General features: G+C 38.4%; 1 protein-coding gene across 6 annotated transcripts in view; it reads left to right on the forward strand.

Moving 5' to 3' along the window:
- The window catches only part of Sil1 (SIL1 nucleotide exchange factor), a 262,428-nt gene that overhangs the window by 154,746 nt on the left and 88,754 nt on the right, over positions 1 to 18,928 (forward strand). For all 6 annotated transcript variants that reach the window (XM_076855992.1, XM_076855990.1, XM_076855994.1 and 3 more), the window contains one exon: positions 5,172 to 5,271. In XM_076855992.1, the coding sequence (XP_076712107.1) occupies positions 5,172 to 5,271 (100 nt within the window). The remainder of the gene's footprint in view (positions 1 to 5,171; positions 5,272 to 18,928) is intronic.

Here is an 18,928-nt window from a genome sequence, read left to right on the forward strand (position 1 = left end):
GGTTGCTTTATCTGTTGTTCAATTTTTTTAGAATAGAAAGCACAGCTGGGTTGAATGGTGGGTGCACGCCTATAATCCCAGCTGCTTGGGAAGCTAAGGCAGGAAGATCGCCAAAACAAGGCCAGACTGGAAAATTTAGGGAGAACTGTTTCAAAATAAAAAAATGGCTGAGATGTAGCTCAGTGGTAGAGTGCTGATAGAATACCCTTGGGTTCAATCCCAGTACCTTCTTTTAAAAAAATTTTTTTGTTGTAGGTGGGCACAACACCTTTATTTTATTTTTATGTGGTGCTGAGGATTGATTGAACCCAGTGCCTCACGAGTGCTATGCAAGCACTCTACCACTGAACCACAACTCCAGTCCCCATTCCCAGTACTTACAAAAAAAAAAAGTGGATGAGGAGAAAGCACAGCCATCCATGTGATCCATAGAGACACAGCATAAGAGAGAAATATTTATTCCCATTTCTACCTCTTAATTTTTCTCCTTTGGAATGTTTCTGAAGGCTCTGCCCTAGAATGACCTTCAGGATATGCTGGATATTTCTTCTTTCTTCTCAGCAGTTATAGTCAGTGGCAAACCTGTCTGAACAGAAGCCCAAAGGCATTGACAAGGTAGTGTGGTATGGATGTTTGGTGCTGTGCGTTCAGTGACTCTGTTTGCATGTGGTGATGACTTCTTCCTTCTGGATGAGTCTCATCCTGTGTTCTTCCAGTTCCACTTCATAGTGTCTTCCTGGCTCTTGAACACTGTGACAGGAACAGAGGCTCAGAGGTGGAGGCCAGTATCCTGAATTGGTATAGTATTTTGCTTACCTGCTTGTTCTGTTTTAGAGAAGTTTCCATCAGGTTGATGTTGGTAAACCCACAGAGTTAAGCACGATTGGCCTGGAGGTGGATGGACTTGTTCAGTACTACTGGATTGGAGGGAGATAGGGAGGTCTGTTAAGCCTAATTCATTGCATCTGCACTATGATGCCTGTGGGCTGTAAGGCCTGGAGAGACTCTGGATTCTCTTGGTCCTGCCTGACTTCTGTGCATATTTGGCTCCTATTGCTTTTTATACTTTAAGCTGGTTTTTGTACATATCCCTGCTGGTATCTTTATAGAATATCTTCTTGCCCTGGAAAAAAATAGCTTCTTTGAATCTTCCTCCTGTGTTAGAGGGCTGAGGGACAAACTACATTCATGTTGTACTATCTTGGGTTGACTATATGTCATGGACAGTATGCTATCGTGGTTAAAGGGGTGGGCCAAAGACAGAGCTATTTATTTCCTTCCTTTATTCTTTTCACAAAAGACCTACGGAGTACCTGTGCACCCATCATTGGGGATGTGGTAGTCACAAAACAGACAAGATGCCAGCCTTATGGAAACTGGCAGGCAAAAACCCAGGTAAATACACACACAAGCAAGTTAATTAGAGATTGAAAAAAGGAAAAAAAAAAAGTGCTAGGGAAGAAATGGAGAAGGTGATGAGTTCCTGGGGGAGAGCACTTTAGACAGGAAGGTTGAAAAGCCCTCATCAAGCTATTTGAACTGAGATACAAAGGATGAAGAGGATTTATCCCTGCAGAGGGTTAAGTTTATAAGTTTAGGGGTCAGAACACTTCAAGAACATGGAACAATAAGAATAATTCTGGCTTTGTCAAGGAGAAGGCATTATCAAATTGGAGAAGAAGGAAAATGATGCAGGAGAAGAAAGGAAACTACTAGGAAATGAGAATGAGAGAGATGTGGGAGCCAGATCTTGAGTTTTTTTTAAATATTTAATTTTTAGTTGTAGTTGAACACAACATCTTTATTTTATTTATTTGTTTTTATGTGGTGGTGAGGATTGAACCCAGGGCCTCACGCATGCTAGGTGAGCACTCTACTGTTGCACTACAACCCCAGTGCCCAGATCTTGGAGTGTTAAGGAACATTTGAGTATTCTTCATTCACCTTTAATGGTAGTAGAAAACTATGGATGATTTTAGACATGAGAGTGATTTAATGTGGTATTATTTAGCAGGATAACTCTAGTTACTTTGTGTCTGGAGAAGAGATTGAAGGTGGAGAAAAGAAGAAGTACAGAGACAATGAGGACACTATTTTAGTAAATCAGACAAGGCATAATGATGCTTAGCCCAAGGTATCTTAATGGGGAGTGGGCGAGCTTGGAGATTTAATTTGGAGGTGAAGCCAACAGGACTTGCTTGTGATTTAGATGTAGAGGTTGAGGGAAGGAAGGAAGGAAGTTCAGAATATTCAAAATAAAGTCTCATTTGGGGGTTTGAGCAACTGGGTGCTTGGAGGTGCTATTTATTGAAATAGAAAAGTTGAAAGAGGGAAAGAATCAAAAACTATGTTTTAGATTCAGTAAATTTGAGGTATTTGTTAAACATCTGAGACCCAAGATACATCAGTTGTGAGAGGGGAGAAGTTCAGGTCAAAGATGTATTGGCATTACTGATAAATCAGTATTTAAAATCTCATTTTGGAGATGAAGAAGAGAACTTGTTCAGGACTGAACTCTGGGGCATTCCTCTATGTAGGGTTTAGGTAGAGAGAAGAGGAACAATAAGAAGAGTTGGAGAAAAGAGTAAGGAACAAGGAGAGTGGGGTAAGAGAAGCCAGGAAAGAAGAGTGCTTTAAGAAGGGAAAGATACACTGTGCAAATGCTGCTGAGTGGTTGAGGAATGTGAAGTTAGTGAAGGGACCATTGGATTGGTCATCGATTATTGGTGATTTTTTTTTTAGAGAGAGAGAGAGAGAGAGAGAGAGAGAGAATTTTTTAATATTTATTTTTAGTTTTCGGTGGACACAACATCTTTTATTTTTATTTTATTTTTATGTGGTGCTGAGGATCGAACCCAAGTCCCTCCTGTGCTAGGTGAGTACTCTACCACTGAGCCACAATCCCAGCCCCAATTATTAGTAATTTTGATGAACAGTGTTAGTGGTGTGGTGGAGACAGAATCCAGGTCAGAGCAAATGGCAATGTAAATACAAATCAGGAAGATAGGGATAGTGAGTATAGACAATGTGTTCATTAAGTTTTTCCCTGTAAGAATAGGGAAATGGCATGAAGATATGAAGAGATTATGCGGGTCAAGGAGTGCTGTATGAGAATAATCCAGTTGAGGGGTGAAATTGCTGATAGTCATGAGGGTTAAACCTTTTGTGAAGGCACATGGGATCTAAAACATGTTTAATAGGTGCAGGGACGCTGTCATCCATTGTAATTTAAGGATAGTAGAGAGCATAGATCTAGGTACGTGTTGGTTTGCAGAGCTAATGATGGAAAGATGAGGAAATTTTTGATAACTTTCATTTTTCTCAGTGAAGAATGAAGTAAGAGTAATGATGCAGTAGTGTGTGAATGTATGTAGTTGGGGATGAGCTTTGTATGTCTGAGGATAGAGATAATGCATGGCCTGGGAGAGGGGCACTAAAGGCAGCAGAGATAGAAGGCAAGATAGGATTAGTTCTGACCAAATCTTGGAAGAGGCAGAAGAGATAATCTGTTCCAGCTGTGGCTCCTGAATCCTTAGCTCCTGGTAGGGAGTGGGCTAGGACAGTGGTATCCTCATACAGTTGACAGTGGATGTTGCTTTGTGGAGAGAGGGATTCGGGATTCTCTTACCTTCTTTGTGAGGTTATGCTGTTTGAATGAAATACTACTTTTTAACTAACAAACTACTGACCCACAGTAAAGTATAAAATAAATAGGAGTGATTAACTATAATTAATGAAATTAGAAGGACTGAGGTTTAGAGAACAAGTTTTTCTCAGAACCTAAAGAGTCTTTAGGATGAATCAGAAACTGAATGAGGGGCTGGAGTTGTGGATCAGTGGTAGAGTGCTTGCCTAGCATGTGTGAGGCACTGGGTTCTATCCTCAGCACTGCATATAAATAAATAAAATAAAGGTCCATTGACAACTAAAAAATATTAAAAACAAAACAAAACAAAAACAAAACTGAATGAGCAGAGCCCTGACTGAGTACATGTCCTTCTCTTGAAAGCTGAGAACTGTTAGGATTTTGGACTATGAGACTGACTTGCTATGCCCTTGAAGTAGAATAAGAGAGCAACCCTTTCCTCCCCCACTCTGAAATCTCCAGGGTTATCCTTAACCAAGCCATAGCCAGACATGTCCAAGCACATTCCATATGTACACTTCCATTTGTCCACATTACCATTGTTAATTGACTTGAGTGCTGGTGGTGAAACCTTTCCCCATTCCTCCCACTGATGCCTTCTCTCCAATCAAGGTAAATGATTGTGGCTTGGATCAACTCCAGGGATCTTTGTTAGGATACCACTCTAGTCTCTTAAAATATTGAGATTGCTGCCATGTTGAGATTACTCTCTCCCCTTGAAGGCAGGCTATGGAAAGTGGCCGACCTTGATTCTTCTACTCATCAGTGTCTCAAATCCATTCCTCTGTGAGATTAATATATACCTCCTGCTTTTCCTCATGGCTCAAAGATTATTCTTTTTTGGGAGGGGGTACTAGGGATTGAACTCAGGGGCACTCAACCACTGAGCCATATCCTCAGCCCTATTTTGTATATTATTTAGAGATGGGGTCTCACTGAGTTGCTTAGCGCCTCACCGTTGCTGAGGCTGGCTTTGAACCTGAAATCCACCTGTCTCAGCCTCCAGAGCTGTTGGGATTATAGGCATACACCACCATGCCTGGCCTCAAAGGTTATTTTTAAGGTGTGAATCTATCCAATCATTTTGGTAAAATCAAACTGCCTTGTCAGTTAAGTCAGCATACTCTGAGGAACTTGGGTCCCTGTTGCCCTCCTTCCCTTTCTCTGAATCCTCTGCCTGCCACGAGGCCCTGCTGTGGCCTGTGCTCAGAGAGCAGCATCACAGACATTCTAGGATCATTTCTGCCTATCAGCTGTAACCTCTTTGTCAAAGGTGGGCTTCTCTCTGCCCTGTGCCTTTTCCTCTGTCTTCAAGAAATAACCCCGTCTTTAGCTGTGTGTTTCCTCCTCTGGCCTCAAGGAAAGTCACCCTCTTGGGCCTCTGGCTGTCTGAAGGCAAAGGTATAAGAATATACTAAATATTGGCTTGGCCTAAATAACCTTGGAATGCCCAGACAGCCAGGGGCTTTTTCTTTCTTGGGAAATGTGGTACCTTTCTCCTGACTCTCAGCTTCTCTTTGGACAGATTGGACATCAACACCAATACCTATACATCTCAGGACCTCAAGAGTGCCCTGGCCAAATTCAAGGAGGGAGCAGAGGTGGAGAGTTCAAAGGAAGACAAGGTATGTGGTCTTCTTTTTAGTTAGTGTAAGCCTGCAGCATTGCCTTGAGTTTTTGCACAGGAGAGAAACATGTTTTCTAAAGTTTTTGCACTAAACACGGAATAATCATGTTGTAAAAATAATAGGAAGAGCACCGGGCGTGGTGGCAGACACCTGTAATCCCATTGACTCAGGAGGCTAAGAAAAGAAAATCCTGAGTTCAGAGACAGCCTCAGCAAAAGTGAGGCCTTAAGCAACATAGTGAGACCCTTTCTCTAAATAAAACACAAAATAGGGCTGGGGATGTGGCTCAGTGGCTGAGTGCCCCTGAGTTCAACCCTACTACCAAAAAAAAATTGTTAATGACAAATAAGAAACTCATTATTTAAAACAAAAACAGATTCCTTGGAAAGCTGGGAATGGAACCACCATTTGACCCAGCTATTCCCCTTCTCGGACTATATCCAAAAGACCTAAAAAGAGCATACTACAGGGACACAGCCACATCAATGTTTATAGCAGCACAGTTCACAGTAGCTAGACTCTGGAACCAACCTAGATGCCCTTCAATAGATGAATGGATAAAAAAAATGTGGCATTTATACACAATGGAATATTGCGCAGCACTAAAAAATAGTAAGATCATGGCATTTGCAGGGAAATGGATGGCATTAGAGCAGATTATACTAAGTGAAGTTAGCCAATTCCTAAAAAAATAAATGTTGAATGTCTTCTCTGATATAAGGGGGGCGGGGTGACTAGAAATGGGGTAGGGAGGAAGAGCATGAGAAGAAGATTACCACTAAATAGTGAAAAGAGGTGGGAGGGAATGGGAGGGAGAAGGGGAATTGCACAGAAGATGGAAAGAGACCCTCATCATTATACAAAATACATGTATGATGATATGAGGGGAAAAAAAAGAAATGTGTCACATTAGATTGGGTAGAGAGAAGTGAGGGGAGGGGTGGGGAAGGGGGGACAGGAAGGGCAGCAGAATAAAATAAACACTAGTATTACTGTATGTATATACGTGTCTGTATAACCAATGATTCTGCAACCTGTTCACTTGGAAAAATGAGAAATTATACCCCATTTGATTCAAATGTATGATATGTCAAGATCATTGTATTGTCATGCGCAACTAATAAAAAAATACAAAAATATATATATATATATATATATATGAATAAAAAATAAAACAAAAACAGACCAAACAATGCTTGGAGCATTTCAGTCTAGTTAGTTTAGGATCCAACTTTCTACAACATGTTTGGAGAAATTGTTGCACAGAGCAGAGGTGTCCATATTCTCCATTGTCATAGGCATGAGTCCGGTGAAAGGAGATTACAACCCAGAACCCTTCCCTTGCATTGGGATTCGACACAAATGTGTTCCAAAAGAACAGAAGAGCTGAAACATGGAAGGGAGAAGTCTGGATTTTTGTCTTTGTCCTTTGAATATATAATGTAGCAAATGTATTTTTTTTTCAGGCCTCAGGTTCCTTAAATATAAAACATGTGACTCAGTCCAGGATAACTGAAGTTTTCCCCAGCTCTAAAATTCTCTACAAGGTCTGGTTGTGGTGACACATGCCTATGACTCAGGAAGCTGAGGCAGGAAGATCACAAATTTGAGGCCAGCCTCAGCAACTTAGATCATAAGCAACTTAGTGAGACACTCTCAAAATAAAAAGGGCTGGTGATGTAGCTCAGTGATAAAGTGCCAATAATAATAATAATAATAATTATTATTTTTTCTCTACAAGCTAAAGGAATGAGAAGAGACAGAATTGCTTTTAGATGGATCATAAGGGAGTGTCACAAATAATTTATTTACATTTCCAGTAGAAATCTGTTAATTCTTTTTTCCCCACTGCAAATCATCTTTATTTAATTTTATTTTTATTGGTTCTTTTTAGATGTATTTGACAGATTCCATTTTGATATAATTGATATAAAGGATGGAATATGTCTTATTCTAATGAGGACCACATTCTTGTGGATATACATGATGATGGGATTCATTCTCATGTATTCATATATGTACATATATAAAAGCTGTGTCTGATTTATTCCACTGCTCTTCCCTTCATTCCTCATTATCTAATCTACTGAATTTCTGTTCTTCACCTTTCTCCCTTATTTTGGGTTAGCTTCCACATATCAGTGAATACATTTGACTTTTGGCTTTTGGGGACTGGCTTTTTTCACGTAGCATGATAGTCTCCAGATCCATCCATTTATTGGCAAATGTTATAAAGTCATTTTCTTAATTGCTGAGCAATACTCCATTATGTATATATACCACATTTCCTTCCTTCCTTCCTCCCTCCCTCCCTCCCTCCCTTCCTTCCTTCCATTGAACTCAGGGACACTTGACCACTGAGCCACCATCCTCAGCCCTTTTTATTTAGAGACAAGGTCCCACTGAGTTACTTAGCTCCTTGCTTTTGCTGAGGCTGACTTTGAACTTGAGATCCTCCAGCTTTAGCCTCGCAAGCTGCTGGGATTACAGGCGTGTGCTACCGTGCCCAGCTCACGTTTTATTTATCCACTTTTCTGCTGAAGGACACCTGGGTTGGCTCCATAGCTTAGATATTGTGAATTGAGCTGTAATAAACATTGGTGTGGCTGCATCACTGTAGTATGTTGATTTTAGGATAACTGGGTCAAATGGTGATTCTATTCCTAGTTTTATGAGGAAACTTCACACAGCAGAAACCTGTTAATTCTTGAAAAAATCTCTTCTGGCCACTTTGAAGACTGCTCAAAGTTTTCCCTCCTTCTTTTCCTCCTCACAATCTCTTTTTCTTTTGTCTGCCTCTCTGCTCTCTCCCTTAAATCCTTGGCAACTTGTACATTAAGGGATCTTAGGTCCTTCGGATCCTTTAAAACTAAGTATTTCTGAGACAGAAAAACCTTTGTGGGTGGGCTGAGACTAACCTGTTTAAGATGTGTTTGTTTGCAGGCCAAGTCTCCATGTCTTTACTCATCTTATCCAAGTCACATGTCCTGCATGGATAGTGCATATGGTGTGGGAAGGTGAGGAGCAGGGTGGTGGCAGTGGCAGCAAAGGGTGAAGGAAAGTGATGCACGACATTCTGTCCTACCACAGATGTATTAGCTGGTGTGGGAGTGGGGGCCAGAAAAAAAAAAATCTGCTACCTGGTGCTGGTGAGGCCAGTTGAGAAGAGTATGTGTGCCTAGGTACCTATGGTAGTGATTTTGGCTCCTTCCCCTGCATCGCTCCTTCACTAGGGCCACCATACAGAGCTGATGGGAACATAAAAATCACTTTCTTGGTTCTTTGTCTTCAATGTGGGTGGAAGACCCACTTAACCCCTTTCACTTTTTTCACCTCTCTTGGTGAGAGCAATTGGATTTTTCTTTCCTCTGGTAATGGCATTTTCCTTTTATAATTCAGTTTCTATAGTAAAATATTAATAGTTATGCAAAGATTTTAAAAGTGTGAAAACAAAAAATGACTTGAAAGTTTTCTGCTATGGTTTTTGCAATAAAAACTTTTCCTCTTGCAGTGGGATCCCAATAACAGCACCCAAGTGCAACATCTCAGTACCTGCCAATTTGAATAAGTTGCCCAATTCTGAGCTATGACTGTCACACTCTTTCCTTACGTCTCTGGAGCCTAAGTTGTTAGCTCCTTCATTGAGTTTGCTGGGTTCTGGGGTCCTCCTGCTTTCATTTAGAGCCTGCCTGGACTGACTCAACTCACTGTAACGTGATGTTTGTTAATACTGGCTCTGGGACTGACAAATAATTTCTTTATATATTCAGTAGAAACCTGTCTTGACTTGAAATAGGTATAGGAGTTTTGAAGAAAGCTCCTGGCTACAGATGTCTTCATACTTTTAGATTATTAACTTTTAAACCCATTCTTTATGGTATCTTTAAGTACAGGATGGCACTTTTGTTGTTAATAAAGACAATATTGACAGATAGTTATAGGCCATATCCTCAATTTTGTATTTGTATGAATTTGATTTTGGGGGATAGGGTATCAATTTCATTCTAGCAGTGGGTACCTTAGTTGGTTTAGGCGAAGAGTTCCTTGTTTCAGAAAAGCTCTGTCTTACAGGTTTGGATTGTTAGTATTAAATATTTTCTTGAATTTTGTCCATTTATCCCTCTATTACCATATATATTGCTTGATACTTTTTTGGGGGGGGCGGGGAAGTCCTGGGGATTTAACCCAGGGGCGCTTTATTCCAGCGCCGTGCCCCACCCCACCCTTTTTGCTTTTAAGATGGGATCTCACTAAGTTGCCAGGGCTTTGCTAAATTGCCAAGGCAGGCCTTGAACTCACAATCTTCCTTCCTTAGCCTCCCAAGTCACAAGGATTACAGGTGTGTGCCAACACACCCAGCTGATGTTTTTTTTTTTTTAATTGAAAATTTTTTTTAGTTGTAGATGAACACAATACCTTTATTTTATTTATTTTTATGTGGTGCTGAGGATCGAACCTAGTGCCTTACACATGCTAGGCAAATGTTCTACCACTTGAGCTACACCCCAGCCCCTTAAGCTTTTGATTTTGGGAAAGAAGTAGAAGATTTATTTTTCCCTATTTCTCCCTCTAAAAGATAAGTAAAAACCCTGGACATATTACTAAAAGCAAATATAGAAAATCTACATAAGATGGTGAGAAGGTGGCAGATTAGGAGCTTGAGGAATGACATGGCAGTGAATTGGATTTTCATTTTTCCCTTGATATCCCAGACTTGGCACTGGAGAATCCTATATTCTGGAAATGGTAGCAGGTACAGATTTTAAAAAGGTCTAAGAAAAGCCAGCTCTTTCTAGATAAAGTCCCAGAAAAAGGGTAATCTAGCAGGATAAAAACCTTTTTGCTGACACCTGTCCTAATTCAGCCAAAGACATTGGAAATATCTCTCTCTCTCTCTCTCTCTCTCTCTCTCTCTCTCTCTCCCTCCCTCCCTCCCTCTTTCACACACACACACACACACACACACTCTCTCTCTCTCTCTCTCTCTCTCTCACACACACACACACACACACACACACACACACACATACACACACACACACCCCGCAGTGCCAATAGAAATTGAGTGGGGAGTACTTCCTCCTCTTGCATGTTGGTATAGCAAGCTGAAGCCGAGTGGAAACCTGAACTTGTACTTCATCCCAGTGGCAATAAGTTACTCTGCTGCTTCCACCGAGGTGGTGTCAGTGGGAGCTGAGTAGTCTTAACTTCTGTTCTCTGCCCAATGACTACTGTCTGCTTCTCTTGATGGTATGGTTTAAGCAGAGACCAAATATGGATACTGATTTTCTATCCTTGAGTAGCAGACTATTTATCCTATTGTTGTGTCAGTAGAGACCAGGCAAAGGATGCCTGTCCTCTGCTTGACAGCACCAAGATGTCTCTTCACTTTTCCCTTATGAGGTGGTATCAGTAGGGGTGCAGGGGAGTCTACCTACCTCCATCCTGGTGGCAACAGGCAGTGTGAGGCAGCATTCTGTTTCCCTCTTAGGAGTAGAGTCAGTGGGGTAAGTGAGGAACATGAACTATTACCTTCAGATAAGCATCAAGGACAGGCAGGGCTTTGATTTCCCCATGGGGTGGTATCATTTGGGGGTCAAGGGAGGAGCTTACACTTCTACTCCTAGTATCCAACATTCAGTGGTGGCAGGAACTTTACTATCCCGATTAGAGAGTGAGGGTAGGATTTTGGAGAGAAGGAGCAAAAGAAACTGACCAGAATTAACAGAAAGACCTGAGAACTGAACTATAGTGTGGAACACTGCCCAGGTTTTTAGATTAGCCTCTGTATAACATACAAAGGAAGCAGACTAGAAGAGCACTATGAAGGCCTTGTAAATCAAATTGTTATTGGAGCCAGAGCCTACATAAGTAAGCCAGAATCATCACACTAAACCCAAGCAGGTGACTACCTACTGAAAGAGAAGATTAAATAGGATCTAGAGTCTCACAAATTAAATATCCAGGATATAATTGAAATTCACTCATCTTCCCAAGAACCAAGAAAATCACAACTTGAATTAGGAAAGAAAATTAGTAGGTGCTATTGTGGATAGAATGTGTTTCCTCTAAATTCATATGATATAGTATATGATTGTTCTCCTTTATCATAATAAAAGTTATTTGACTAACACGTGGATAGTGTATGCAGTATAGATATGCTGGACAAAAGGATGATTCATGTTTGAGGCAGGTCAGAGTGGGACAACAAAAATAATTTATGAATTGTTATTTCTGGAATTTTCCATTTGATATTTTTGTACCATGGTTGACTGTGTGACTAACTGAAGGCATGGGAAGTGAAATCATGGATAAGTGGGGATACAGAATAAAACTGAAAAATACAATAACTGAGATTCAAAAGTCACTGAGTTGGCTCAGTAACAGAAAAAGATGACAAGGAAAAGAATTAGTGAACTTGAAGACATAAGTATATGTTAAGTATACTTATGCTATAAGTATATTACAAAATCTAAATAGACAAAAAATAAAATGGGAAAAAAATAAACAGAGCCATAGAGACCTTTAGGATTACAATAAAAATTCTAACATTTGTGTCATTAGAATTCCAGACAGAGGAGAAAGAACATGGAACTGAAAAATAAACAGTTTCTAACAAATTCCCAAATTTGATGAAAGGTATAATAAGCCCACAGATTCATAAAGCTAAGTGGTCTCCATAGGATAAACTGAAAGAAGTCAATCCCAAGGTGCATCATAAATTTCTGAAAACTAAAAACAGAAAATAGAAGCAACTAGAAGAATAATACATTATAGGGGAGCAATTATTGAGTGATAGTGAATTTATCATCTGAAATTATAGAGGCCATAGATTGTGGCACATTTTTCAAGTGCCACAAAACAAAAACTGACCACTCAAAATTCTACATAATTAGGGCTGCAGTTGTAGTTCAGTGGTAGAGCACTTGCCTAGCACGTGGGAGGCATGGGGTTTGATCCTCAGCACCACATAAAAATAAATAAATAAAATAAAGGTATTGTGTTCATTTACAACTAAAACATATAAATAAAAATATGTTAAACAAATAAACAAAAAATTCTACATAATCCATGAATAACCTTCAGGATTAAAAGGGTAATCAAAACATTCTCAGACAAAGGAAAATTAAGAAATTAGAGCAATCAATATAAAAAAAACTATATAAACACACTCAAAACACTATAGGTAAACCAAAATGGTGTTCTATAATATGTACCTTGCCTTGCTACAGTATGGCAGGAAAAGGAAAATAAAAAAAAAAAAAACAGGGAACAAACAGAAAACAAAAAATAAAAAGCCGAACTTGAGCTCTGAAATATCAACAATTATATTAAAATGTAAAGGTCTAAATATACCAATTAAAAACACATAATCATAATAGATTTTTTAAAAAATGATCCAAATATTTCCTTTCTACAAGAAACCCACTCAAAAAATATAATGATAAAAAGGTAGGTAGAAAGTGAAAGAAGGAAAGCATATCATTCAAGCATTAATTTAAAAAAAAAAGTAGCTATATTAACATCAGCTAAAGCTGACTTTAGAGCAAAGGAAATGATTAGTGACAGAAATATTACATAATGATAAAATGGTCAATCTGCTAAAATACATGGTAATCCTAATGTGTATGCACCCGACTTTTATTTGTATAGCAAAGTACATGAAGCAAAACCTGACAGAACCAAAAGGAAGAAAAAGAGAGTTTCATAATTATATTTGGGAACTTCAACATTCATTTCTCAGAATTGGTAGAACTACTAGAGGGCAAATCAGTAAGGATGTGAAATAGATGAATAGTATGAACATTGCATCCAACAGCAGCAGAATGTTTTCTTTTTAAGCATCCATGGAATATTTACCAAAACTGTATCCTGGGTTATGAAACAAATCACAATATATTTAAATGAAATGATAATATAGAGCTAAAAATGTAATTCAGAGGGAGAGTACTTGCCTAGCATGCACAAAGCCCTGAGTTCAATCTCTATGGCTAATTTTTTTTCTTTCTTTTTTTTTTTTTTTGTAATCAAAAGAGAAGGGATATATCTGAAACTGAAAGGGAAATTTATTGCACCAAAAGCTTATTTTTTTTTTATTGGTTGTTCAAAATATTACAAAGCTCTTGACATCTCATATTACATATAATAGATTCAAGTGGATTATGAACTCCCATTTTTACCCCCAAATACAGATTGCAGAATCACATCGGTTACACATCCACATTTTTACCTAATGCCCTATTAGTAACTGTTGTATTCTGCTACCTTTCCTATCCTCTACTATCCTCCCTCCCCTCCCCTCCCCTCCCCTCCCATCTTCTCTCTCTACCCCATCTACTGTAATTCATTTCCCTCCTTGTTTATTTTCCCCTTCCCCTCACAACTTCTTATATGTAATTTTGTATAACATTGAGGGTCTCCCTCCATTTCCATGCAATTTCCCTTTTCTCTCCCTTTCCCTCCCACCTCATGTCTCTGATTAATGTTAATCTTTTCTTCCTGTTCTTCCTCCCTGCTCTGTTCTTAGTTGCTCTCATTATATCAAAGAAGACATTTGGTATTTGGTTTTTAAGGATTGGCTAACTTCACTAAGCATAATCTGCTCTAATGCCATCCATTTCCCTGCAAATTCTATGATTTTGTCATTTTTTTAGCGCTGCGTAATACTCCATGGTGTATAAATGCCACATTTTTTTTATCCATTCATCTATTGAAGGACATCTGGGTTGGTTCCACAGTCTAGCTATTGTGAATTGTGCTGCTATGAACATCGATGTGGCAGTATCCCTGTAGTACGCTCTTTTAAGGTCTTCAGGGAATAGACCAAGAAGGGCAATAGCTGGGTCAAATGGTGGTTCCATTCCCAGCTTTCCCAGGAATCTCCATACTGCTTTCCAAATTGGCAGCACCAGTTTGCAGTCCCACCAGCAATGTACCAGAGTACCCTTTTCCCCACATCCTCGCCAGCACTTGTTGTTGTTTGACTTCCTAATGGCTCCCAATCTTACTGGAGTGAGATGGTATCTTAGGGTGGTTTTGATTTGCATTTCTCTGACTGCTAAAGATGGTGAGCATTTTTTCATGTACTTGTTGATTGATTGTATGTCCTCCTCTGAGAAGTGTCTGTTCAGGTCCTTGGCCCATTTGTTGATTGGGTTATTTGTTATATTATTGTCTAATTTTTTGAGTTCTTTGTATACTCTGGATATTAGAGCTCTATCTGAAGTGTGAGGAGTAAAAATTTGTTCCCATGATGTAGGCTCCCTATTTACCTCTCTTATTGTTTCTCTTGCTGAGAAAAAACTTTTCAGTTTAAGTAAGTCCCATTTGTTGATTCTTGTTATTAACTCTTGTGCTATGGGTGTCCTATTAAGGAATTTCGAGCCCAACCCCACAATATGTAGATCGAAGCCAACTTTTTCTTCTATCAGACACAGAGTCTCTGATTTGATATCTAATTCCTTGATCCACTTTGAGTTAACTTTTGTGCATGGTGAGAGGAAGGGATTCAGTTTCATTTTGTTGCATATGGATTTCCAGTTTTCCCAACACCATTTGTTGAAGATGCTATCCTTCCTCCATTGCAGGCTTTTAGCTCCTTTATCAAATATAAGATAATTGTAGCTTTGTGGATTAGTCTCTGTGTCCTCTATTCTGTACCATTGGTCCACTCGCCTGTTTTGGTACCAGTACCATGCTGTTTTTGTTACAATTGCTCTGTAATATAGTTTGAAATCTGGTATCACTATACCGCCTGATTCAAACTTCCTGCTTAGAATTGCTTTTGCTATTCTGGGTCTTTGATTTTTCCATATGAATTTCATGATTGCTTTCTCTATTTCTACAATAAATGCTGTTGGGATTTTGATTGGCATTGCATTAAATCTATAGAGAACTTTTGGTAATATCGCCATTTTGATGATGTTAGTTCTGCCTATCCATGAACAGGGTATGTTTTTCCATCTTCTAAGATCTTCTTCTATTTCTCTCTTTAGGGTTCTGTAGTTTTCATTGTATAAGTCTTTCACCTCTTTTGTTAGGTTGATTCCCAAGTATTTTATTTTTTTTGAGGATATTGTGAATGGGGTATTTTTCCTCATTTCCGATTCAGAAGTTTTGTCTCTGATATACAGAAATGCCTTTGATTTATGAGTGTTGATTTTATATCCTGCCACTTTGCTGAATTCATTTATTAGTTCTAGTAGTTTTTTTGTAGACCCTTTTGGGTCTTCTAGGTATAGAATCATGTCATCCGCAAACAGTGATAATTTAATTTCTTCTTTTCCTATTTTTATGCCTTTAATTTCTTTCGTCTGTCTAATTGTTCTGGCCAGTGTTTCGAGAACTATGTTGAATAGAAGTGGTGATAGAGGGCATCCCTGTCTTGTTCCAGATTTTAGAGGGAATGCCTTCAATTTTTCTCCATTCAGAATGATGCTAGCCTGAGGCTTAGCATAGATAGCTTTTACAATGTCGAGGAAAGTTCCTGTTATCCCTAGTTTTTCTAATGTTTTGAACATAAAGGGATGGTGTACTTTGTCGAATGCTTTTTCTGTGTCTATCGAGATGATCATATGGTTCTTATCTTTGAGTCTATTGATGTGGTGAATAACATTTATTGATTTCCGTATATTGAACCAGCCTTGCATCCCAGGGATGTGCCTTTGTATCCGATTCGCCAGAATTTTATTGAGGATTTTTGCATCTAGGTTCATCAGAGATATTGGTCTGTAGTTTTCTTTCTTTGAGGTGTCTTTGTCTGGTTTCGGAATCAACGTGATGTTGGCCTCATAGAATGAATTTGGCAAAGCTCCCTCTTTTTCTATTTCCTGAAATAACTTGAAAAGTATTGGTATTAATTCTTCTTTAAAGGTTTTTTAAAACTCCGCTGTATACCCATCCGGTCCTGGACTTTTTTTGGTTGGTAGTCTTTTGATTGCTTCTTCAATCTCATCCATTGATATTGGTCTGTTCAAACTGTGTGTATCCTCCTGACTCAGTCTGGGCAAATCATAGGATTTAAGAAATTTATTAATGTCTTCATTCTCTTCTATTTTATTGGAATATAGATTTTCAAAATAATTTCTAATTGTCTTCTGTATTTCTGTAGCATCTGTTGTGATCTTGCCTTTTTCATCCCGTATGTTAGTAATTTGAGTTCTCTCTCTTCTTCTCTTCGTTAGCATGGCTAAGGGTCTGTCGATCTTATTTATTTTTTCAAAGAACCAACTTTTAGTTTTGTTAATTTTTTCAATAGTTTCTTTTGTTTCAAGTTCGTTGATTTCCGCTCTGATTTTAATTATTTCTTGCCTTCTGCTACATTTGCTGTTGTTTTGCTCTTCCTTTTCTAGGGCTTTGAGAGAAAGTGTGAGCTCATTTATTTGTTGGCTTTTCCTTTTTTTGAGGAATGACCTCCAGGCGATGAATTTCCCTCTTAAAACTGCTTTCATTGTGTCCCATAGATTCCTATATGTTGTATCTGTATTTTCATTTATCTCTAAGAATTTTTTGATTTCCTCCTTTATGTCTTCTGTAACCCATTGATCATTCAGTAACATATTGTTCATTTTCCATGTGATGTAGGATTTTTCCTTCCTTCTTTTATCATTGATTTCCAGTTTCATTCCATTATGATCAGATAAAATACATGGTATTATCTCCACCCCTTTATATTTACTGAGGGTTGCCCTATGGCATAATATATGGTCTATTTTTGAGAAGGATCCATGTGCTGCTGAGAAAAAAGTATATCCACTAGATGATGGTTGATATATTCTATATATGTCAGTTAAGTCTAGGTCATTGATTGTGATATTGAGCTCTGTAGTCTCTTTATTCAACTTTTGTTTGGAGGATTTGTCCAATGGTGATAGAGGTGTGTTGAAGTCACCCATAATTATTGTGTTGTGGTCTATTTGATTCTTGAACTTGAGGAGAATTTGTTTTATGAATGTTGCAGCACCATTATTTGGTGCATAAATATTGATAATTGTTATGTCTTGTTGGTGAATGGTTCCTTTTAACAGTATATAATATCCTTCCTTATCCCTTTGAATTAACTTAGTCTTGAAGTTGATTTTATTCGATATGAGAATGGCCACCCCTGCTTGCTTCCGAGGACCGTGTGCGTGATATATTTTTTCCCACTCTTTCATCTTCAGCCTGTGTATGTCTTTTCCGATCAGATGTGTCTCCTGGAGGCAACATATTGTTGGATTTGTTTTTTTAATCCATGTTACCAGCCTATGTCGCTTTATTGGTGAGTTTAAGCCATTAACGTTTAGAGTTACTATTGATATATGGTTTGTACTGCCAGCCATGTTTGATTATTTATCTCTTTTTTTTTTTTTTAATTTAGTTTGTTTCTCCATGATTAGCTTTCCCCGCTGTCCTCTGTCATTACCAAGGCTCTTCCCACTGTTGGTTTTGGTTGTTGTTTTTCATTTCTTCCTCATGTAGTGTTTTGCTCATTATGCTTTGCAATGCTGGTTTTCTGGCTGCAAATTCTTTTAGCTTTTGTTTATCATGGAAGATTTTTATTTTGTTATCATACTTGAAGCTTAATTTTGCTGGATACAGAATTCTTGGTTGGCATCCATTGTCTTTCAGTGTTTGAAATATGTTATTCCAGGATCTTCTCGCTTTCAGCGTCTGTGATGAAAAATCCGTTGTTAACCTTATTGGTTTACCCCTGAATGTAATCTGCCTCCTTTCTCTTGTAGCTTTTAATATTTTCTCTTTGTTCTGTATATTGGCTATCTTCATAACAATGTGTCTTGGCGTTGGTCTACTGTGATTTTGTGTGCTCGGAGTTCTGTATGCATCTACAATTTGTATATCCGTTTCCTTTTTTATTTCTGGAAAGTTTTCTGTTATTATTTCATTCAGAAGGTTATTCATTCCCTTGGTTCGATTCTCTGTACCTTCCTCTATCCCAATGACTCGTATGTTTGGTTTTTTAATGTTATCCCATATCTCTTGGATGTTTTTCTCGTGATTTTCTACCAGCCTTTCTGAGTTGGCTAGACTCTTTTCAGGATGATATATTTTGTCTTCATTATCTGACGTTCTGGCTTCTACTTGCTCCACTCAGTTAGTAATACTCTCAATTGAATTTCTTATTTGGTTTATCGTTTCCTTCATTTCTAGAATTATTGTTTGATTTTTTTTAATAATCTCTATCTCCTGGTAAAGATGCTTTACTTCTTCTTTTATCTGTTTATGTAGCTCATTTTCAATGTGTTCTTTCACTGTCTGAATTTGCTGTCTCGTATCCTCTTTAAGGTTCCATTCCATCTGTCTAAGGTGTTCCTTGAGTTCTTTATATGACCATTTTTCTGGTGACTCTAGGTCCTCCTGGATATTTAGGCTGTCCTTCATTGTTTGTACTCCCTTTCTTCCTTTTTTATATTGCTCATATTACTTCTTGTTCTGTTTGATTGCTGAGTTACTGTTGACTCTTATAGATTTATTTGATGCTTGGGAGGAAAGATATTAGAAGGGAAGGGAAGAAGTCACTAAAGAGAATGAGGGTAGGCAAGTAGAACTCAAGAAAGGGGGAATAAGAAAATTGTAAAGAGATGAAAAGACAAAAAAAATAGAAAATAGGGGAAGAAAGAAATTTTTTTAAAAGATAATAATGATAATAAAAAAA

Source organism: Callospermophilus lateralis, chromosome 5 (genome assembly GCF_048772815.1).
Source record: "Callospermophilus lateralis isolate mCalLat2 chromosome 5, mCalLat2.hap1, whole genome shotgun sequence".
NCBI lineage: Eukaryota > Metazoa > Chordata > Mammalia > Rodentia > Sciuridae > Callospermophilus > Callospermophilus lateralis.